This window comes from Melanotaenia boesemani, chromosome 16, assembly GCF_017639745.1.
Source record: "Melanotaenia boesemani isolate fMelBoe1 chromosome 16, fMelBoe1.pri, whole genome shotgun sequence".
Lineage (NCBI taxonomy): Eukaryota > Metazoa > Chordata > Actinopteri > Atheriniformes > Melanotaeniidae > Melanotaenia > Melanotaenia boesemani.
In genome coordinates, this window is record NC_055697.1 from 25,324,072 (window position 1) to 25,348,893 (window position 24,822).

General features: G+C 37.6%; 1 protein-coding gene across 2 annotated transcripts in view; it reads right to left on the minus strand.

The window, feature by feature from the left end:
* The window catches only part of kcnq5a (potassium voltage-gated channel, KQT-like subfamily, member 5a), a 131,321-nt gene that overhangs the window by 10,832 nt on the left and 95,667 nt on the right, over positions 1–24,822 (minus strand). The window contains exons 2-10 of one of the 2 annotated variants that reach the window (XM_042010949.1): positions 22,647–22,737; positions 20,738–20,864; positions 19,984–20,159; positions 18,274–18,399; positions 16,121–16,231; positions 15,878–15,973; positions 12,826–12,920; positions 10,108–10,134; positions 2,517–2,758 (exon numbers count right to left, since the gene is read on the minus strand). In XM_042010949.1, the coding sequence (XP_041866883.1) occupies positions 2,517–2,758; positions 10,108–10,134; positions 12,826–12,920; positions 15,878–15,973; positions 16,121–16,231; positions 18,274–18,399; positions 19,984–20,159; positions 20,738–20,864; positions 22,647–22,737 (1,091 nt within the window). Of the gene's footprint in view, positions 1–2,516; positions 2,759–10,107; positions 10,135–12,825; positions 12,921–13,173; positions 13,263–15,877; positions 15,974–16,120; positions 16,232–18,273; positions 18,400–19,983; positions 20,160–20,737; positions 20,865–22,646; positions 22,738–24,822 lie in introns of both variants that reach the window. The other variant, XM_042010951.1, reaches the window with a different exon arrangement.

Below are 24,822 nucleotides of genomic sequence, written 5' to 3' on the forward strand. Positions count from 1 at the left end.
TGACTGTTCAGAAAGGTTATAAAATATACACTAAGTCAGTAGTTTCCAAACTGGGGGGTGGGCAAGGCTAAATAAAACATAGATTTTTTGCATGCCACCAAAACATGGACAAATTTGTGAAAGTGCCAAAGGTCAAATGATAATAAAAGACAAGAAAGCATAATAAGGCATATATTTCCCTAAGCTTGGCCAGGTAATGGTAAAGTAATGGTAATGGTCAGTGGTGGCTGATGAAGGGGGAGGGGGGGTGGGGCGCTTGACGTTATTGTTATCGATAAAAGGATAGCCCTACAGAAAAATGGTTGGGAACCACTGTACTAAATTTATTTTTAGGAAAGGCAAATGACAATATACCTTAATCTAGCTAACTTTGGAAGTTGTCTTTCTTTCTGTGATGTTACCCACAGCCTCACTCTCCTTCTTACTGAAGTAGGTTACATCATCTTTTCTAAGACAACTCATAAAATTATTTCAAATGAGATTTTCTGTTTCTTTTAGGTGAATCAAACTCTGTTCTGGACACTTTCAGACCTGAGACAAAAAGTAAAATAAAACAAATAAAACCTGAAGGTTTTCTAATAAGCTTCACTAAATTGTTGCTGTTTAAAAAAAAGTCTCAAATAAAAAATAAAAAGTAATTTTCAACTTAATTAATATGATATAAAAGATTCAAAGAGGTTAATCACAATTTCTTTTCTTTAATAGATACAAACATTGGTTCAGTTTTAAATGCAAACGACACACACACACATAGTGCATCATCTCTTTATGGTGTAATGCTGCTTTTAATAATCCCTCACCACATGTGTGGAAAAGTCTGTAAATGAATGGGAAAACAGCTCTTTTTGCTAAAACGAATAAGTAAAACAGCAGGAAACAAAAAAACTAAATCAAGTCTTTGTTTAAATGTTAATACCTCATTATACCTATTTCATAAATTAAAAAAATTCAGTACAATACCCATAAGTTTTGTATTGTTTGAGGGGGAAAGAACTTTGAAAGGCAAGCCTGAAGGTCCATCTGACCGTTTCACTGCACACAGATAGGTTTACACAGAATAGTCCTCAAAAGAATGCCAGCATACCCATCAAAGAAGTGAACATCTTAAGGATGCAAAGTATGCGCTGATTTATGCAAGTATTTTTAGAAACGACTGATGTGAACCGCTAAAACTGAGCTTTTTGGCTGCAATCATCACAGTTACATTTAGAGAAAAGCAGGGGCAAACATATGATTTTTAAAAAAAACTGCATAAGAGATTTTGCACTGATTGAAGGGAGGAAGTTACTTCAATCAACAAATTGTGGATGCAAATGTATGTGCTCAATCAACTGGAGGAGTTGTGTTGCAAACGACACCACCAAACTCCCCCATGAATCTAAAGATAGAATAATGAAGCTTTTTTTCTTTCCTTTATGTTTTTACCCTTAAAGCAATACTACATTAGGTTTCTGACCTTTAAACGTTGGCACTTCTTCTGACACACTAACATTTATTATGTTCATTCCTGGAGCCATCACTGCAGTGCAACATCTTGAGTCTGAGAAACCACACTTCACAACTTCTTGTTCTAGCCTCAAGCATAATGTGACAGCTGCATTTTGCTTTACGGCACAGTGTCACACGCCAGCAACTGGATATCAACATACTGGCAGGTTTGAATGCACACCATGGCTGATTCAGCACAACAGCCTAAGATGACGTTACAGGAGTAAGCAAGGAACAGAAAGAGAGAAAGTGACAGAGCAAAGGATAAGACAAGGGTCAACATTGGATTGGCTTTTCTCCACTGGAGAGAGCTCAGAGTACAGACAAGAGGCAAGACGGATGCCAGATTAGTTTTCGGTAGGGGGCGCAAAGTGTGAAAATCTTCAGTTCAGTACCACATGAGAGCAACAACATCTTCCAAAATAAACAGTGTATAGGCTTTAAAAAAAATAAGCCTAGTCTTATTTTTGTATTTGATTTATTTATTGGAAGAAAATGTGGAAATTTGCTTGTTTCAGATGTGTATGCTAACATGCATGTGTGGTTCGAACACAGAACAAATGAGTAAAGATTTGAAGGCAAAAAAGAACAAAGAAACTGCTCTCTGTTAAGAGCACCATTACACTGCTACAGCTTCATAATACGAAAGGCTATTGGGTCATCCTTTAAGTTCATTAAATAAACAAATATTTACCTTTTTTCACTTCATGGAAGTGAAAAAAATATGCAAATACTTTAGGAGAGCCCAGACTTTTGCACACAGCTACATGCTCTGTATAAGCTTGTTTACTGTCAATCTAAACTGAGTGGACTATTTAAACAAAATACATTTTATTTTTCTATTTGATACATCATTACATCAAATATGAATGTGCAACGTCTTCCAGTTAAATATAATGACAAACCACTAGAACTGAAAAACTTCTGTGATTTGAGTAAAGATTTATTGTCCAGCTCTTTGTTACAGTGCATTAAATTCATGCTGATCTGTTATCTGTTTTGTTGATTGGTCACAGTTAATGGCTTACCATCTGGGGCAGCAGTGCGAGTTTGGCTCTTCAGCCTCAGAGATGGTCTAAACCGGGTGCGATCGTTGAAGCTCCAGCTCTTCTGCACTTTGGCAGGGCTCCCGCCCATCAGCTCACTGCTGCCCACCACCTCGTTGCCAGGGGAACAGCGCTGGCGGTCATTTATGGACGTCTGCCGGCTCTTCATGCTCTGACCTCGAGGACTTGCCATCCGGACCCGCTCTTTAAAGCTCAACTTCTGACTAAGGGGAGGGAGGTAAGAAAAGACAAGAAAATGGAGAAGAGATGGAAGAAGAGCCAGATAGAGGGGAATGAGAAAGAGAGGAATCAGGGGGAAGTGATGGAAAAGTGAGTGAATGATGGAGGTGACAAAGGAAGAGTGTGTGTTCCAGAGGTTGGGGTTCAGAGAGACACAAGAAAAGAGAGAGAGAAAGAGAGAGAGAGAGAGAGAGAGAGAAGGATGCTGTCAACACTTATTTCCCCTTAGGTTGTGAGAAGAGTTCAGAGCGCAGACAAAGGGCAGTGTTCTGTCTTTTCCTTTAGACCAAACACCATCCATCCAACTGACATGCCCAAAACACTAGAACAGAGCCAGACTGCCCACCAAGCCACTTAAACAAACCTCCAGAGCTCGATCCTGAAGTGCTGCGATGCAGTACCCCTGATCAGCTTATAATCTATTCATGTATTCCCTTTTCAAAACAGGCTTAATGAGATTTTTAAGGTGATATGTGAAGCATGGTCACATTAATACATCAGCACATTAGTTTTGAGTCTCCATTAAACAAATGACATTAGTGAAAGAAGCCTTTTAAAGCCTTAGCGCAGCATTTTCCATTGTATATGATTTTCCTTTATTTTTTCAAAAACTCTTCAAATCATAGCTGTGTCTTTACCAAATAAGAGCTAATGTGACAGATTACTTTATACATATATATATATATAGAGAGAGACTCATTTACGTCTTTACTGCTAAAGCTGCACCATTAATCTTCAGCTTCAATTAAATAAACAGCTGAATAAAAAGAAAATGGAAAAGTTAGACTAAGTCTCATGAGACTAAATCAGTGAGACTCACTAGCCCAAATGGATAGAGACTAGCAGATAGACCAGCATGCAACGCAGCAGAGCCATGAAAAAGATGCAGGGTTCCAACACATTTCCCATGCCCCAAATTAAGTTTGTGTCCCACCCAAATTTTCTCCAAAATCTTAATGTTTCAATTACTTTTAACATTAAACATATATTTCACTGCTGCATGTCCACCTGTTTCCAAAAAATGCAACCCTGTGCAATATTTTCCTCACTTCTGCAGAGCCACATAATACTGTACATCATATAACACATTTTTACCAATGCTCAAGGTCATACAGTGGTAGAAACTTTCTGATCTCAATGCACTCAGCATACTGTTGATAGAGCCAAACAACTATTGGTTTATTACCCATCTTTCCTTCTCTGATGACTAAAAATGAAAGGAGAATGCAGCATTAATGCAAGAAGCATGCAGTAATAGTAAAATATACTCACAGCTGTTTATTGTAATGTGTATGACTGCACATGTTGTTAAGCAAAATTTATGTGCGAGTCCAGCTCCATGAATTACTCTATTTATATCCATTTCTTTTACCAGTCATTAGACCAGTTTTTTTTTTCTTACAAATGATTCGACCATTGCTTGACAAATCTGCAAGTGAAGTGTATAGTTGATTCCCCAAGACTATACAAATTAATGGCTGCTTATATAAAATATGAATGAAATTAAAGAAATTCATGTTACTGGGCTCTGGGCGGATTCTCATTAGTGTAAGGCTAAGTGAATTTAGAAAGATTAAAGGCATAAGGACCAAAAAAAAAAAATAAAGGGGAATTTTCACCTTGTATTCTAAAATGTTAAGCTGAATTTCGACATCATTGTGGTTTAAAAATAGAGAAATTGGCTTTTAAACTATATTTTTAAATTGACAAGCAACATGTTGAGGCTTGATAAAAAACTTTTTTTTTTTTTTTTTTACAGCAAAAGGGTTTAGATGGGTGCTAATCTAACATTTTTGCCTTTCATTACATCCTTTTAAAACCATATATTTACTGTTACACTCAGTTTTAGTGGAATTCCCCTTTAGTTTGCAATAAAGAAACAAGGTCTTGTTTGCATTCGACAGGCAGCAGGCAGCAGTAGCCGTCTCATACAAAGTCCTTTGTGGGATAAAATAAACATTTAAAGAGGGAGGTAAGAAGAAATTAGTTTTTCTTTGCTCTCCTCCATGCTATTAGTTCGTCATTCCCACAGGATACTAGGCTAAGGACAGGGCAAAGGGGATGCTTCTGCAGGTACCTCCTATATTTCCGAGAATACCTTCTGAAGAGTCTCCCACTAGTTAGACCCTTACTAAAGCAAAGGAGGGAGAGATGAACAGAGAAGAGAGGAATAAAAGAGGAAGGAGGTTAAAGAGGGGAAGAGGAGTTGGGCAGACGGTGGGTAAATGCTCTGCTGTCAGTACTGATGCACAGTCAACACTCACAGAAGGGCAGGGGACACATTTCACAGCGGAATGGGTAAACAGGGTGAAAGGCATACCCACCTGAGCCCAGCTTCTCATGTATATATATATATATATATATATATATATATATATATATATATATATATATACTGTATATATACACTACCGTTCAAAAGTTTGGGGTCACTTTGCCATGGGATTCAATAGGGAAGTGACCCCAAACTTTTGAACGGTAGTGTATATATATATATATATATATATGTATATATATATATATATATATAATATTTTATATCATATTATATTTTCCCAAATAATTTACCCAAAGTCTGTGTGAAGCTTCTGATTTTTGCATGCTTCAATCTAACTTTTCATACACTTTGGGATAATTTGAAGTACAGCTTCAAATCAAACCTAAATGTACCCAGATGATGTTTTAAACCTTCAAAATGTTCACCACATTTCTTTCTTTCTTTCTTTCCTGTCTGCAAAACAAAAAGCATAAAATCTTTGGTGTGGATTCTTATATTTGAGGCATATTATGAAATAAAAGGCAGTAAACTTTTACTGATTTTCACGATGAACAAGAAAGTTGGCTACAGCAGACAAAGGGGTTTTAACTGTTTTCTGCTCATACTTCTCACTCAACTGGATTTCCTTTTTTCTCAGTTTCCCACATCACAGGGATTGAATAAAAATTTGACTGTTCCACAAAGAGCAAGCACAGACAAGATCCCCGACCTGTCTATAATCATAAAATAAAGATTAAACCCCCTTCATCCTTCATTTCATGCTGCCTCTCACTGCCAATATCCAGCTTATCTAAACTCAGCATGATGCCCACCGCAGCACTCTGTGTTGTGTCTAATGTTTACTATTGCTGGTGTTTACAAGTCTGCTTAAACGAAAATCCCCAGCCATTTACCACGGCACCTACCGCTGCCGAGCAGCCCAGAGTTGACACTCTGTAAAACCACTAATAACAAGGAGCCTTATATGTTCCCTTGGTGGAGGGGGAACACAGAAAAGAAGAAACAATGTTATGAAAGTGTGTGTAATTATGATTTAACAAGTGTAAATTGGACTTGGCTGCAACAAAAGTTTCTAAGAAAGGAAAACATAATTAAGCTAAGCCTCTAAAGCAGGAGGATTTCGGAGGAATAAATTTTGCTGTGGGAGCCTCAAAGCCCAATTAAAGGCTATTTTGTAGAAGGATGAGAAGCACATTTGTTTGCATGTTTGACTGAGTATAAACTTAATTAGGCCCGAGCACCGAAGGCGGTGCGAAGGCCTATTGTAATGCAAGCGTTTATTATTATTTTTATTTCGCACAATGAATCGCATTTTTGGGGGCCTGAACATGCTCAAAAACTCACCAAATTTTGCCTACCCCCCCATTGGAATGCGAAAAATTTAATAATTTGGGGTGCTCGGGACTGTTCAGGCAAAACTGAACCAGAGCGCCACCTATTTGTGATGCCCCTCCATTGCAAGTTAGCAATCTTCATAAAACTTTGTACACATGTTCCACATGGTGGGGGGAACAAAAAAAGAAATTATAGTATAGGTCTAAATAAAACAGGAAGTCGGCCATTTTGGGTCAAAGTCGCCATTTTGGCGTTTTACTGACCTCGCATTTGAACGAACTCCTCCTAGAGATATTACCGTATTGACACCAAAATAGGTCAGGATGGTCAGAAGGCATGTGTGATCAAAAGTTATGCAAAACTCTCTCAAAGGAGTAAGGGCGTACAGGGGGCGTGGCCTCAAAGTTTGATGTCTCGCCATGAAAGACGAAATTGATATAACTCCCACATAAAACAACTTTTCTGACCCAAAATGGCCTCGTATGATACTAGTCCCATCCTCAACACATCTACGTGGTCATTATTGGATTATGAATAGGCCACGCCCCCTGGCAACAGGAAGTCATGTTTTTTACTCGAAGACCCACTGCTCTGGCCTTTTGGACACAACCGGGGTCAAACCGGGTCACACACCTGTAAACAAGTTGGGGATGATATCCGGTGAAGACTGTTGCTCTACGCTGCAAAGCAAGACCGTGGCGCCATGGCGAACTTCGATAAGACGCCATGACATCATAAATCAGTTTAAGTCCCTCATTTTTCACCCAATCACCATCAAACTCACAGGGCTTAGTCATGGTCCGGTCCCGAACAGACCCATATGACCACTTCCGGTCTAACCCCAAGCCCCGCCCACTTTCAACAGGAAGTGCTTTTTTGCAGTTGTCGTGGTCCTTCTCCTCAGGCATGAACCCCAGACACTTGAAAGTGCTTCACAACAGGTCAAACCCTTTCATGATACTACAACAAAAATCTCAAGTTCCTTCGCCAAACGTAACCATGGCGAATCTTGGTCCGACGCCATCAAACAGGAAGCACTTGTAACTCACCCGGTGTACCATCGATCTCCACCAAACTCGGCAGGAAGGATCGTATTCAGATGTGGAACTGAGCCAAATTGACATATGCTGGAATAGTGACATAGTGGCTCTCTAGCGCCCCCTACAATATTTTGATCAACCAGCCCCGCCCCCTACGTCGACCGACATGCATGAAATTCACCACATTGATTTACTATGCCAGGATGCACAAAACTGTCCATTAGACCTATAGGCTAATTTCAACAGGAAGTCGGCCATTTTGTAAAACGTGTCATTTTCAGCGTCATTTTGCCCTGTCTCTTGCCATTGCATTTGAATGAACTCCTCCTACAGACTTTATCGTATTTACCTCAAAATCACTCTGAAGCTTCCAGAGGCATGTGTGATCAAAAGTTATGCAAAACTTTCTCAAAGGAGAAAGGGCATGGCGGGGGCGTGGCCTCAAACTTTGGTATCTCGCCATGAGAGACGAAACTGACATAACTTACATATAAAACAACCTATCTTGACCAAAATGGCCCCGTTTGATGTCATTTCCATGCTGACCACATCTACATGTCCAGATGTTGTCACCTGGACATTGCTCAACGCTGCATGGCCAGACGGTGGCGTCATGACAAACTTGGATAAAACGCCATGACATCATTAATCAGTATAAATCCCTCAATTTTCATCCAATCACCATCACACTCACAGTAATTACTCAGGGTCTGTTCCTGAACAGATACATTGAACTACTTCTGGTCTTGGTCTAAGCCCCGCCCACTTTCAACAGGAAGTGTCTTTTTCAGACACTGGGGTCCCTCTCCTCAGGAATGAACTCCACACACTCAAAAGTGCTTCAGATCAGGTCAAACTCTTTCGTGATACTACCGAAAACAATCCTCAAGTTCCTTCCTCAAGCAAAACCATGGCGAATGGCGTTCATCGCCATGAAACAGGAAGTATTTGCAACTGACCCATAGTACTCCCGATCTCCACCAAACTCGGCAGGAAGGACAGTGGTCAGGCCTGGAACTGATTTAAATAGACATAAGCTGGTTATGTGGCTCTATAGCGCCCCCTATAATTATTTATTCTATCAGCTCCAACCACTGCTTTGACTGACATTCATGAAATGTGGCATATTTATATAACATGCCAGTACAAACCAAAAAGCCTCTTCATGTCCTGATGTTTTCAACGCCATAGCCCCGCCCCCTGGAAACAGGAAGTACCCCTTTTATCCCATTGAAAACCCTACACACCTACTCAAACTCATCAATATTATCCTTGATGAACACATGACTCACAATATAACAAACTGCTTACACCATCATGAATAAAATGGCTGCCTGTGAGGTTTCTGTCCCTCGCCATCAAACAGGAAGTGGCTATAACTCTGGACTCGGTTGACCCAATGACGTGATACTTGGCAGTTGTCATTAAAGTCCGAACCTCAACATGTTAGTACAAGATCAAACACTATAGCTCCACCTACTGGCCATGTTGATATCTGCAGATCTTAAAAGCATGATTGTGTTTGGATTTGTTTCACACTATTGGTCAGAACAAGGTCATGACCACTTCTGATGTCATTATTAGGCCCATTGATGTATGAGATGATGGTCAGAGAGAGACAATGACCACACGAGGCAGAAACATGGGGACGACTGAGCGTACGGCTGCCAGCCAGAGCGAGCTTGCTTGGGGAGGGAGGTTGCAGGCCGAGGGGGCGGTGCAATAGGCCGGAGCGGCGCCAGAGGTGCGAGGGCCTTCATCGCTGCTTGCAGCTTTAATTTTTATATATGTTTGTGTGTGGCTGTCTTATAGTTTAATGCCTAAGACGCTGCTGGCTCAACATAAGGGCCACAAATGTTGACAAAGAAGGGCTGCACTGTAAAAACTGTACTAGAATAATTAAACTCACAAATCTCTCTGTCTTTTTTTTCCCTTCGCTGAAATCCCCCCATCTCCCCGCCCTCTTTTTCAACTTCAGTCTGTCTCTCCTAGACTTGTGTTTGATGAGTTATATAAATACCATCCCAATGGAAAAAGTGCGTCATGGTACAGACATGGTACAGACTCCTGTCTTTGAAAGCATGTGAGTAAGCATGTGTGCACGCACACACACATCCCACACACAAACAGCAGAGACAAAGAAGCCCATCAACCCTTCCCTAAGAGTCAAGTGCAAAGAGAGAGCGAGAGAAAATCAGATTAAAGACTTGAAGAAAAAGCTAAAGAAATAAGGGGAAACGCAGCAGAGCTCTCAAATTTATAAGCAACTGTTTATTTAGTACAACATTAATGAAAAATTAATCTACCCGACACCTCTGGTTTCTTTATTTTCAGAATACATCAGCCTTGTAATTGCTCAACTCCACCGTTATATTGATGCCTGTGCTAATAAACCACAGCAATGTGTCTTTTCTTGGTTTTCCAACCATATTTCTAATTTTGTCAAGTTCTGGGAAACAATATGATCATATATTTGTCAAGACATGCTGGTTTAAAAAAAGGTTTTAACATCAAAACCCAACTAATCCAGTCAGATTAATTTGAATTCAAATGATAAATAATTAACCACAAAACTGACTTGACACATAAAAACCCTTGAAGGTGAAGTGTGACATCACATTAAGAAAATAATTGTGTTGCATGTTCAGTGTAAGTTTTTGGAGGTGAGAGTGATACAAACCTGTAAGTAGTCTCGCCCTGCTCTTTCCTTCAGTGGTTAGTGGGATAAAGAGGAGAAGACAAAGGGAGAGAAATCAATATTCAAGCTGATTAAAATAGTATTATACAGATGTTTCCACCAATGGATATGGCAGGCATCAAGCCAAGAAGGCAAGAACATCAGTCCAGAAGCATTACAAGCGCATGCAAGCTATATGACCATGCACAGTAAGGCTAAGCATTAGCTCTGAAACACATTAACGTCTGAATGATAAGAATCTAAATCTAGTGTTTATCAGTGAATTTATCCCTTCTTAATTGGACAATTTAATGCATGTTGGGATACAGTAACTTTTTTAATTAATTATTTAATTCAGTGAGAGTGATTTGATCAATTCTGATGTAATTCTTATCATCAGTTTAGATGTTAACAGATGTTGACGCCTCCAACTGGTTGAGGCAGATGGCTGTCTTCCCTGAGCAAAGTTCTACCAGAAGATTTTTTAATTTCCACCTGCCTCCCCGTGCATGCTCAGGATGGGGGACTAAATTGAAGACAATATTTGAATGTCCATTGGTTTTCTTAGCTAGACTATTATTTTTTATGAATTGGCTTGTAAGAACACAGTTATTATAAATTGGACTAATGTAGATTTTGTTTAATTGTACCATAATGAATTGGCTTGAATTGATTACGTCTGTAAAGTCCCTTGAGATGACTTTGTTGTGAATTGGTGCAATACAAATAAAACTGAATTGAGCTGTATCAGTTAAACAAGGGTATTCTTTTTCCTTTGGAAATTAAAACAATCAATCTTTATTATAAAAGTTAGGGCTGTTATAACCTTTAACTTTTTGTGCATGATTGTCTTACATATAATTGCAACTGATTTGTCTGTGTTCATTTTAATGTTATTATCACAGCAAAAGTCTTATTATTTATTATTTCACTCTACAGTTATGGAAAAATAACACTGATAATGAGCAGTTACATAAATTAATGGTGTATGAATGAAAATGTTTGATTGTCTTTCAGGCATTCTAAAAAAATTGTATTAGTGTATAGAGATGTGTAGTACAGGTGTTCAGCCTGTCAGCTCTATCAAATAGTTAAAAACAATGTGTAAAGATGATATTTTTCAGTTTCACCCAAGTAATTTCAAACAGGTGAATGAAAATGAGGTAAATAGTTGCAATTACATGATTTAACTGATAATTCTGACAGGCCTAAATATTCAAAAATATTTAATAAAAGATATGGGAGACATACAGGAGTCAATTTTAGTTCTTCACTGCAAACCACAAAATTGCATTTTGTCATTTATATATATATATATATATATATATATATATATATATATATATATATATATATATATATATACATACATATACATATACATATATATTAACTACAATTTTAATGTATGTAGTTTAGAATCATGTCAACAAAGTCACTGATTCAAACACAATGTAAAGTTTTTCATTTAGGAGTAACTACCCTTGACCTAAGCTGTAGTTCCAAAATTTAATTATCTGTGTCTTTATCTGTTATGTTCTTAGTTTTTACTTTTTTTTTACTTTTGCTATTTGTATTAGTGATTCACCATAATATTTAGCTCTGTGTTTAGGTCTTTTGTGCTACTGCTGCCATCAGATTCCAGTGTGAACAGTCAACGAGCCTGAAGTGACCCGCAGGCAAAGAAGATGCAACGTCACATAGCAGACTGTGTTTACAGAGATGAATACAGATGCAACACGTTGCTGTGCATTTGCAATCAGAGGCAATTAAAATAAGACATCATTTCATCCATTGTTTACGTTCGATTTTTCCACGTCCTATCTCCTCTGGGACAGAATTCTGATGTTCGTCTCAACTCAGTGACATGAAAGTTGGATGAAATGCAACCTGACTGTTCAGGTTGACGTGGCTTTGAAAAACATCTGATATTTAGCTTTTAATTTAGTACCACAAATGAAAGTGGCCTAGGTTGAAATTAAAAAAAGATCAGATTCTTGAGGTTCAAACTGTCATTAAAAATCAGATATGTGTCACATATAGGCAAAAAAAGTTGGATTTTGGCCTCTTTTGCTCACACTGAACATAGCATATCTGATGCCCTGCGGATTTCTCCAGTTCCCTTTCTTGCTTAATAAATCTGATCTATTTCCAAAGAGTTGATTTTATGGTGCATTTTACTAAGCAGGTTGACCACCTGATATGCTGAATTGGTTTATTACAAGTCAATAATTTTGTTTTAATATGATGCAAGCTGGATCATTTAAGAATTAAATAAGAATGAAGCCAGAAAACACCTGAAATAATTTTTAAAAATTTTCTCTGTCCAATGCTAAACAGGTTCTGTGCCTGCAGGCATTTGCAGGCAACTTCCTGGCATCTACACATGTTCAATAACAAACATTTAAAGTGAAAATCCCCTCCTCTAAATTCAGCGTCATTAACAGAATACCTCAACAGCTTCTAATAAATGGTGTATTAAAAATACATAAAAATGTGTGAAACTGTGTGTATGTTAAAAGCTATGCATGCTCAGCAAAACAACCCTGATTGAGGAAAAAGGGTTAAGACAAGTACAAAAACTGGGTTGTGAGTCATACAGCGAAACATGAGTAAAAAAAACATAAATGAGAATAAACAGACACAAGCTGAGGAGGAAGAGATGAGGAGAAAGGCTGAGCAGCAGCGGCCATGTTTGTAAGTCTGTAAGTTGTTACCTACTTGGCAGGACTGCAGGTATGCAACGCCTTCAAATGAGGCTTCCAGGTAGCAATGGAAACCGAGTTCTCATCAGCAGCATAACTACGCCAGACACACTACGTGCAGAGTCAACAGGATAAATAAAGTTGTGATAAATGGAATCATTAATGGAATGTGGGAGGAAAAAAAAAAGAGGGATGAGAGAGAATCATAAAAGGTGGGTAAGAAGTGAGAAAAGGTGGTGAGAAGTGGAGGAAAAAAGAAAAACCTTGATTAGTTTTTTGGGTATTGTTGATGCATTGTGGCTCGGAGGGGGGTGTCGGAGGGACGTGGGGCGGTGCTGGTGGTGCTGGTGAAAGGGATACATGCCTGAGGGAGGGGAGGGCACTTTGGTAGTGGTGCCAGGTGGCTCTGAGGTAGGGACGAGCACCGTCGGTGGAGTACAGACGCCAAGCCGCCTGGGTGGAGTAAGGAGCAGAGATGGAGAGGAGGCGCCCACATTCACATGTACACAAAGACAAACAGGCACAAACGGATGATGCAGAAGGGCAAGTGCACAAACATGGTGAAGAAAAGGGACTAAAAAATATGTGAACATGTTTCATCCAAAGAGCACTTCAGGGGGATTATAACCCGCTGGCAGCCATATCAGAGGTCCTCAATATTCATCTGAAGGGAGGATTGTCTCTACAGAATAAGATTGGTTAGATTAAATTAATTGACAAAATCCACATAGAGCTGATCATTAATGGCTTTATAAATTTATATGTAGTTTTATATTTTATAAAGCTATTTGTGTTTTTCCTTCTTGTTTTATGTTTTTTTTTTTTGCATGTAAAGTGCAGTAAGTTTATTTATAAGCATTGTGTGAATTTAAGTTATAGTCAGTCTCATTACTAAACAAGATAAAAACAGCTCTCCCTCACCTTACTGCTCTGCCTCCCTCCAGATCAGCATGACACTCCATACGTTATTCATACATGATGCTGACATGATGCTATGATGCTTTGGTTAGCAGAAAGTCAAACTATTAGCAACATTTACCACGCTACACATTGCCTTATATGGCACCTACATAACCTGACCAACCACTACAACATTTTTATATTACAGAAAAACTAACTCAGCATGTGGTAGTTGGTCAATATAACTCCAGCTGACATTTACATGTGTTAAATCTCTTTTTTTTCCTTTAGATATCTATTCCAGTCTATTCCTTTTTTTTTTTTTTTTTTTTTTTTTTGTTTTGGTTTCCCCTTGTGTCTGCAGTGTAGGCAGACACCAATGCTGTCTCCTCCAGGATATTTCCCTCCTATATTAGGCTTTCCATCTGAAGAAAAGTGCAAACATATCTGCATCTGCAGAACAGCCTGTAGGAAAGTCTGCTCTATGACCTGTGAAAGTCCAAATCATCCTGCTACAGGCCAGATTTTCTTCAGCCTGAAAACAGCCAAAAGGAGGTGCAAGGTAATTACCTCTTAGACTACTATAATTATAAAAAGCTGTAAAGCTGTTGATGAACAATTTGCAGCACAAAAATATTTCTGTCAGAAATCATGTGGCTGGTTAATGGATTAGGTTTAACACGTAGCTCATCTGAAGGCAATGGGTTTTTGCTGTCACAGTTATTCAGTGAAACATTTGAATTTTAAAGAAGTGCAAGATGAAAAAAACAATTTGCTTTGATTAAATGATTCTAAGATAATGGATGGCAGTTACATAAGCAGCACAGCTCAGCTTATTAGTTGTATGCATGAATCTCAGAGCTTATGTGTTTGTTGGTGCATTGGATCTACATATATTGCACAGTATGTTCATTAAATGGTGGATAGAATGTGGAAGAAGATGTAGTTGATAAGCTTTTTCTGCAAAAATGACATACTGCCACAATGTTGACACTTTCCTTTCACATTCTAAATCATATTACTTGAAGTTGACTGAACCTTATCATTGGTGCCAGGTGTGGTTAAAAGATTTGTGACAGGACTGGATGATCTAAACACTTCTCACAGACAGGTTGAAAATGAACACCGCCCTCCTGCCAAAGACTGGTTCGGTTTCGTCCTTGCTGTGACAGCCCAGTTTTCAGAAAAAATTTTTGTAGCAGATTTTTTTTAATACAATTGACCAGGCTGTGGCGTGAGGGCAGTGATTTTCTGCCCTTCACACACACAGAGATGCACAGAACAAACTATGATTTAAAGCAGGGAGAAATGTGTGAAATGAGGGAGTGCTCTGACAGACAAGATGATAATGTTATCCACATTTTAACACATCACAGCTGCTTCCAAGTTTCCTATGACCTGTTGAGGAAAACATGATGAATTTGGAAGATAATAGACAATAAACAGGTAAATGATATAGAGGTAATGACACGGAAACAAGATCAACACATACAGGATCTTCCCATAATATGTTATTTTGTCTCATCTGGTTGCATTGGGTTGCACCCTGAGATGCAACATTTCGAACTGTAAGACCAAGTACTTAATAAAGAAGAAACAGAAAGAACAGATATCGGACACTCTTAAAGATACAATCATGCAAACATATAGAAACCCAGTTACACACTTGTGGTTATAAACACACTCCACAGCAGATATTTATTGGTCATTAGAAGTAAGTGCAGCTGGTCTTGTCTATTACAATGAATCACGTTCTGGAGGAGCGTCTGCCCAGGGAACGATCACCATGGAAATGCTCATAAATCCCTGCAGTGCGTGTTGCTGTTGGACCTGAGACATGACAGCGTGCCTCACACACTATAAGTCATTGTCAGCAACACACTCAGACGACCCAGAGGAGGGCAAAAAACACACATGCATATAAAACAAACTCAATTAAAACACCTTTACTTTTCCTCACAGTTTGAAGCATGCATGCTGCTATTTAAACATAGACACGCAAGGTTTAGAGTCAAAATAGACCTAAAACTTTGCAGAAGCATATTTATTTTTGCACATAAAAGGGAAGGAAAGTTGTCTGTATCATACTGCTCCTTGGTGCCTGCTGAAAAAAAGGAAGAAATCCAAAAGATGAGGGGTCTGTTTGTTCTCTGCATGTGTCTTCCTACCTGGATGAGGCTGGCAGCTGGGTTCCTTCTTTTTTCAAAGTGCTTCTGCCGATGCTGCTCCTGCACCTTCAGGGCAAACCCTGACCCCAGGATTCCCTACATGCACCAAACACAAAAAGGCATAAAAGAAAATTCACTAAATATAAGTAATGTGGTTTTTTTTTGTACTTGTGAACATTATTATTATGAATAATTTAGAAGAATGAGTCATTACACCATAAGAAGCACATTTCTCTCACTCACAGCTGGCAGGGCAAAGAAGGAGATCCCCAGTAGAGCAAAACCAGCTGATAATAGCCGTCCTGTCCATGTCTGCGGGGTCTTGTCACCATAGCCAATAGTTGTTAGAGTGATCTGAGCAGTCAGAGGTCTACAGTCAGATTACAAACGCTCAGGTGGTGGCAGTTTAGTCTTTTTCAGAAATGATATACATAAGATCTGTCGCAGATTCATTCAGACACATGAACATGACAGAGAGCTGTAGAGCAAGCAAGACATTGATCACTAATACGAGGGACAGTGTATCAAGTGAGTTGGTCTATGACATCATTACAGAGTTAGAGTTTTCAGGCACAATATGTCATAAAAATTCATTTAATCACATAAAAACACAGCAATGAATAGTAAGTATAGTTTTCCTGCTTGTTTGGTTTTTTTAGGAGCTGCACCGAAAAATTACAAGGCAAATCCCAGTTTTACAGCAATGCAGTACAGATCCTGTGGCAAATCAAGATCCACCACCACTGTATGTGCCTATCTGTTAATGTAGTTTGGACATAATCATGCTGAAAGTAATATGCACATTTTACATGTCTGATCTATTAAAAATCCCACCACTAATTGTTGTGGAAAATCACAAGAGTGCTCATTTAAATAAATAGTCCTACATGCTCAGTTGCTGTCAAATTAGCAGAGAAGAGAATTTAAAAAAGGAGCTAAACTATATTAAGTCTAAATGCAAAAGTACATAAAATTATGTTTTTTGCTGTTTTATTTTCTAAAAGATGTCGATTCTAGTTCATAGATAACTTCAATGGGTTTTGTTGCACTCTTGTTAAAGTGCAGCTGTTTACAAGCTTAAACAGCATTTTCCAGTTTGACTTTAAGTATAGAGCCTTGAAATTGGTGGTCAACCTTGCAAAAGTTTCACACTTTTTTTTTTTCAGTTCAAACCTCCTTTATTTGTACAGCAGCAAATTTCAGGAACTTTACAGACAAAACTAATTCAAGCCAATTCATTATGGTCCAATTAGCTCAAACAAGCCAATTCATAAAAAACATAACAGCCGAGCTAAGGAAACATGCATAACTATCTTGGTGACCTTGAGGTTGTGGCTAATGAGTCAGCCTCCACTACTTTTGTTAAATTTAATTAATTTTCTAACCCACATCAACGCCTTTGAAATATTTAGAGCCTGAATAGAAAAATAGAACGCTGACATTTGCTGAATGGTGCACTCTTTAAAGGATTAAGATGCTGTATATTTTGCAAAAGAAGCAAGATTTATAAAAATAATTTAAAGCAATGTCTAAATCTTTGTGTGCAGTGGTGATAGCTCAGAGTTTCTACTTGACAGCTTTTGTGTTGTTTCATATTACTTTAAAGTTTCATGTGTCTGAACTTCATTTTCTTTTGTTTTTTTTTTTGTTTAAAACACATTATATAAACAGCTTTCAGCATCTACCAGAAAGAGTCTCAGCGTATAGGAACACACTGTGTCTGAGTGTCATTCCCACAAGTCCCCGAGACCAGTTTCACCTGGCAGCAGGAGAAATTGAATTTATTGATTGGGCCATTTCTTGTTTGTGTCTTGTCTGTTTCCACATTTTCAAAGGAGGATGTAAGAGGAAACAGAGCAGCACAGGCAGCCGAGGGTGACTTTAAAAAAACATTCCTGTTGATTTTTGTGTTGCCAGTGTCATTAGGGTCGAAAGGAAACTGTAAATGGGAATATATCACGACTGTCAGACAAAAGCAATGCAAATCCAGTTTTGCTGCTTTCTTTGGCTTGCCTGGGATTAAGGGAGGGTAATTTTAGGTTTGAGAAATAGATTTTATGATCTAAAAACTATGTGGGTGTCATTCTAATAAGCCATGGATGATTACAGGGTTAAAATCTGACACTTTGAAAGTGATCAAAAGTCATAACACTGAGAAATGACTTACATTTCTCTGGAAATGCCACTGTTTGCATAAACTATACATGCAAAAAGTGGAGTGTTTGCTTATATGCAAATATTCACTGAAAATAAAGTTAAATAAAGCGTAAACTTTAGCCATCAGCTCTGAATTTCAAAAAGAGGCTCAGTTTATTGGTGCAGCGGGATTGCAATAAAAGGGATTTTAGTCTACTTTTGTACAACTCTGTGTGAATGTGTGATGTGTGCATGCTCACCGTGCCCCACCACAGAGCATCAGCATATGTGTCAAACTCCTTGTTAAATTCTTTCTCCACCAGATAGACCAGGAAGGAGGAGAAGATAAGCACCAGGAACCCAATATACCAAGCAGTCACCAGCTCCTGCAAGCACACATGATAAATCACAGCCTCTCCATGCTCTCTAAAATATAATCACTGTCTCCTTTGCACTAGCTGGTCAATTCACTAAAAATTTACTTAAAGTGCACATATTCAATCACAAATATAGAAAGAAACCCAATTGCAATGTTACAGCCCAGTGTTAATGAATGCAAAGTAAATAACATAAAGTACATAAAAAAAAACACAATAAAAAAATGTTACATGCTGTTGCATTGTAATTGTCTGGTAAATAGGGAGAAAATAGGATTTGGCTTTTATTTTAGGGTTAAATCCTGTCTTTCATTTGAAATAAAAAAGAAGCTGGTTGCCACCTTTGTGTCAGTTCTGGATGACAGTGACAGTCTCAGGGTCTATGTGCTCTGGATACTGTGTATCATGGGGTACTGAAGTTCATCACAAACTTTATATTTCCCATTCATCACTGTTTGTAGTAAGAGTGTGTTGAATGATCCTCTTTGTCAACACGTTGGTTAGGACACTGGTATGTTCTTGTTTACAAGACTATTCTTGGTCTACATCCTTCCTACCTCTTGACTTTCTTTCATCAGAAGAGCTCGGGCCCCTATTGTCTTCGTTCACAGCATTTTTCATTACTATCAGTCCCAAGGGTTCGAACGGAGCTGGGAAAAAAGGCTTTCAAGTATGTGACTCTTTTTGCCTGGAACGTACTACAAAAAGACTGCAAAACTTCAGGACTTGGTCTTACTGATACTTTAAAAGAAAAAAAGCATGAAAACTTAGAGGCAGATAATTTGCCAGTACTTCACATTCATTATTAATTGTTTTTCTTGTTTAAATAAAGGTTAAATAAAATGAATTTTATATATATATATATATACATATATATTAGGAAATGTAAAGAAAAGTACTGTGTTGTGTTCTATTTGTAATGTTAAATACTTTGAAAATGTCTACTTTTATAGCTCTACATGACTATAATGTTTCTACAATATATTATTATTTTTTGTATACAATGGGTAAATACATCTAAACAACAGAATACTCATATATTTGTATGTATAGTGTGCTTATAGAGTATACATTAGTTGTTCATAATGGTATATATTTTGTAAATTCTGTTTATCATATTTATGCATGATGACAATAAAAAAAAAACTCAGAGTTACAGTCTAATTTTTCTGGGTTACTTTCAGTTTTGTAGTGGCATTATCCTTTTTATATTACAGTATACCTATAAACCAATTAATTTAATTAAATCAAATTTAAATCAAATTACTTTTTTATCATGGCCACTACTATACTAGTACTAAATTAAACATTCATCACCATGTGTTTAAAAAGACAAAATTCAAGGATAAATAAAGTCCTTTGGTTGCTATTGCTGTTGACCAGTAATCAGTACACACACAAAAACAGACATCCTTCATAACCCGGAAAGATAAAAGTAGAATTAAGCACTTCATGTTAATGTTTTAAGTTAAACTGCACAAACATCACACTGATGACCCCTTCAAATGTCTCAACGGCAAAAGAACTATAACTTTACAAAAGAAATATCACTTTGCAAGCAGATATGCAAGTTAGAAAACATGTGTGTCTTACCTTACTATGTGCATAAACTACAGAGCCGAGCAGTTTCCATGTTCCTCCCCTGCGGTCCATACGCACCATGCGCAGGATCTGAAGGAAACGAAGGCTACGCAACGCAGAGGTGGCAAAGACGTTACCTTGGCTACCAGCTGAAACCACAGCAACTGAGGTGATAAGTACGATGATATCTGGGGAGTAAAGGAGTGAAAATTAAAGGTCATGGGTACCACAGTAGAAGTAACAGGAGCTGTGGTGGACTCACCTACTTTCTATATCCAACCAAACACTCATCCATCTCCTTTAAAACAGCTATTGATTAACTACAGGCTCTCTGTTTCCTTTTCATCTCTATTAGTCTTCCTCTGTCTTTGTATCATGACCTTAAATATCACATTACTCTGCTTGTATTTCACAGGACACTGCCTTCCTCCTTGAAAATAAAATCCCACACTTTTAAATAGCTTTCTTGATGCCTCTTTTAAAACATTTTTATATTAGCACAATTGATGAATTGGGATTAAGAATTATTATTTATTAATAAATTATAGTATTTAGGTAAAGCTAGATATTCTGTCACATACTTAACCTCAGACTGAGCAAACATTTGTAGTTGCAAACAGTTTATTTAATAATCAGTACAAATAAAAACATTAACAGACTCAGTTTAACTTTGGTAGTTCCAGTTAACACATTTCATCTTACACAGCTATAAATGATTGGTGCAACAGACCATGGCTCAGTACAAGAAGTCTTCAAAAAGACCTACCTATGACACAGAAGGGTTTCCTGGCAAAGCGGAGGCGTCCCTGCCACCCTCTGTAGCGACAGCAGCAACCAGCACTCCATATCCTAATAATGTACTCCAGGCCAAACACTACAATCATCACAAACTCCTGCAGAAAGCCCACATATACACAGCAAAGAGTTAATAAGTTGGCATAAAAAGTCAATATGAGAGAAAAATATGCACAAAATTACTATAATGTATGTGCTTTGTGACAGCTCAGATCCACCAACTGATAGCTTTTAAATAAATCAGGAACACCAGCCTTTATTCATGACGGGAACTGCAAAAATTTGTATTTTGATAAGAGTGTTGCTGAGTAACTAGTTGAAACAACAACATAATGCTGTGAAATAAAGAAGTATGATTCTTCGGAAGAAGGATTTTTTTTTTGTTTGTTTTGGGGAATATCCTCAATATGGGGGTTAGTATCAAATTTTATAATAACAGATCATACAGCTAATTAGAACAATAAACGCGTAAAATATCAATTAGCAAGCTTTAAATGTAATGACAGGTTTTATTACATTTGATTATACATCTAAACAAGATACACTGCTGATATTATTTGTGCCTCATGTTTGGCAATGTAAAAAACAATCAGTTACATGATCATTCAGTTTTATTGTGCAGCCTTCTGAAAATTAAAACCTCTGTCAAGATTAAACATCGAGCAATGCTGACAAAGTAAATCAGGAAATAATTCCACTGAGCATCACAATATGCATCCAACTTAGAGACTGGTAAACACAAGTTGAACCTGTAAAAAATAATGTGGAGGTTTTGCCTTATTATCTTTCTGATACTAATGTCAAAATTATTAGGGCTGGGTATCTTCACTAATTTCCTGAATCGATTCGATTCGATTCACAACAGCTTAATTCGATTTGATTTCAGTTTTATGTTGTGCTTGCAATGGCTTGCACTTTTATATCTTTTTTATCTTGTTTTGTTCTCAAAAAAAAAAAAAAAAATAAAGACTCAATCATTCAATCAATTAAATCTGAGTCGATCCAATATTGATTCCATTTACAGCTAATTATGTCACGCCACCTATTTCTTTTATATTAAAGACATTCTCAGATAACTATTTTTATAAAACATTGAATGCATTTACTTGACAATCAAAATCAGTTATATGGGAGTAATCAGATTACTGTAATAACCCGATCTGACACATGTACATGCATTTTTGAAATACCAGAACAATACAGTGTTTCCCCAGATTAAGAGCCAGAAATGCTGTGATAGAGAAAAAAAAAACAAAAACACAAACAACAAAACAAACAAACAAACAAAAAAACCTCAGGACAGAAAAAAGTTAAACTTTTTGAATGTCTTGATGAAACAGTTTCGTTCAGTGGAGTCACTCTAAATATTCTTAAAGTTCAGATCTCAGATGTTTATGTTGATAAAACCTACAAAGAATATTTTGGATCCATTTAAACCCGTAACACGACTCAGAAATTCCTTCAATGATGGTAGATTCAGATTGTTCGGCAAGGCGCGTTGCCATGACGACTGTGATGGAATCGGCTAACACCGGAGCAGGAGAAATACTCCCTCTGCTCCTCACTGGAGCAAGATGCTTCCATCTTTACCTGCCTGAGAGAATTTAGAAAACTCTCAGCTGGAAATACGCTGCAAAAGACTATGTAGATGAATGTAATCCACACTATCTATATATACGCAAGAGAACGGGTCACATTACTGGATTATTCTTTTCCTTTGAATGAATTAAAATCGATTCAAAGTTATTGTTAACCAGATAAGACATTTCTGGGCATCAAATGTTGAATTAATTAACTAATTTATCTTTAAAAAAGAAATAAAATGCTGAACATGTAATATTGCATAGTTGTGCGCTTGTATTTTTGTCTCTGTTTCCTACCAGGATGAGCAAGCAGTGTGAGGAAAATTCCTGGTGAGCAGGAATGGTGGAAAATACAGAGAGGACCAGACATCCAAATACCAGGATGAACCTGTGGAAACAAAACACACATAAACACACATCATACATGAGTAATAAATAACATTTAGTCACTAAATAGCAAGTTTAGGCTCACTAGTTTAGATAATGCTAAAATTCCCCTCTGGCAGGCTACATTAAGCAGGACTTCACCTGTTGAAAGTATTATTATTATCACAATAAGCACTGTTAAAAGCTTCACAAATCTTTTTTTATATTGCTATTAATGTGGCAATTCTGCTTGTTCACACACTGGATAGACCACAGTGAAACTAATTCTTCACAATTTAACAGAATCCCTAGCTGAACAAACAGCTGAAACAGTGCTGCAAGATCTGATGGCAGAATGTGTGTTAAATACAGTATTATCTTACATGCCACTTATTTAACTACAGAGGAAAGCTCAGTGTGAATTCAAGTGTGAAATTTGAGCTGTGGTTCAGCAGGGAATAAAAACAACATTATAGTGCAGCCGCATGCTCACGATCCTTACAGTTATCATGCCTGTTTGGTTTAATTAATGGAGTCTGTTTGTGATGTTTAGTCAAATACATTACACCAGTCCATAAGACATGTACCACACAACAAATTTTTAAGTCTGTGATCATCAGCAGTTGACAATCTGGATAACAGCCACAAACAAAAATTCAATGCTTAATGCTGTGACGAAACTCAGTCCTTTGAAAGTCACATGTTAGCTTGGGTAATTAGCAAATCCAAATTAAAATTCATAAGGATGCTTCCAGGCAACATATGCACTAGCAGGCCCAGCATGTCATTTTTCAGAGTATCTCTAAACATTTTTTTTTTAAGATGCCATCTGTCTTCCTGATATTTATGGTCTCATCTCGACTGATCTCCGAGTGTTTCTTTTCCAGACTGTGCTCCAGTCTTATTCCCCTCTCATTTATATTATTATCTATGTCTTGTTTTTGTCTTTAATCTTTTTTTTTTTTTTACTTCTCTTTCTTTGCTTTCCCTTCACCTCCATCTCTCCATCTCTGCTTCAGTTGACTGGAGCTTCTTACCATCAGTTTTGTATAATTGATGCCACCATTTATTTTCCACAGGCTCCACAAGAAATGTGAAAAGTGTGTATGAATAGTGTGTGTGCCTGTGGCTGAGTTACGGCTGAGGAGGACTGATGGCTCCCAACTTCCAACTCACATCTGCATCTAATACGGTCTCCTCTAATAGCTCTTTACTGTCATGCAGAAAGACAGCAAGAAGAGCAGCTCTACAAACAGTATCCAATTCTAAGTAAAGGTTTTCAGTGTTGTGTGTGTGTATGCAAAGCAATCACGTTTCATTGTGGTATGCAACTCTAATGTTTTTTTTATCTCTTAGACTACAGCACAACACAAGGACCTTATCAGCACCAAGGCTTCCTTGTTCAGGCGAGGTGGTTTGCAGTCTGTATATGTGCAAATGGATTTTGAAAGGCACTAATATTGTAGCTGGATTTGGATTACACTGCCATTTTTTTCAGGGCAAGGAGACTTCGAAATTTTACTAGGCAAGAAATGAAGATGTAACACTACAATGAATTTTTTTCAAATGAGACATGCTGACTTTGGCAATATACTGTTTTGCTAGAGGGATTCCATTCCGCATTCATTTTCTGAAACAGAAAGTTTGAGAAAACTTAAGCACTTGTTCTGGAATAACTGGAAGAAGACTGTAGTAAATGACAATGTCCAATACTGAATAAAAAAACCAGAGTTGAAATCAGTGAAACTCATATTCCCACTCTGACTTTACCAAATTGCAGCTCTATTGGCAAGATAGGACGTAACAGCCATGCAGAAGGCTTTGATAAGTAAAATTTGTATTAGGAATGAAAATGGGAACAGAATAAAACAAAACATCAGGCTTACTCAAGGGTCAGTGTATGAATAAAAACCGATGGGCTATGGGTGAATGCACAATTGTCCATTTTAAAAAGGTATTTCATCATGGTCTCTGCTTTTAATAGTCATCGTGCTTCTGTTCTGATTTCACAGCCAGGCTTTGAGTGACTGAATAAAATAGGCAACATAAAAAAAAAACAAAAAAAAAACAATATGATGAGCCTTATGTGCTTAATGATAAAAAAAAA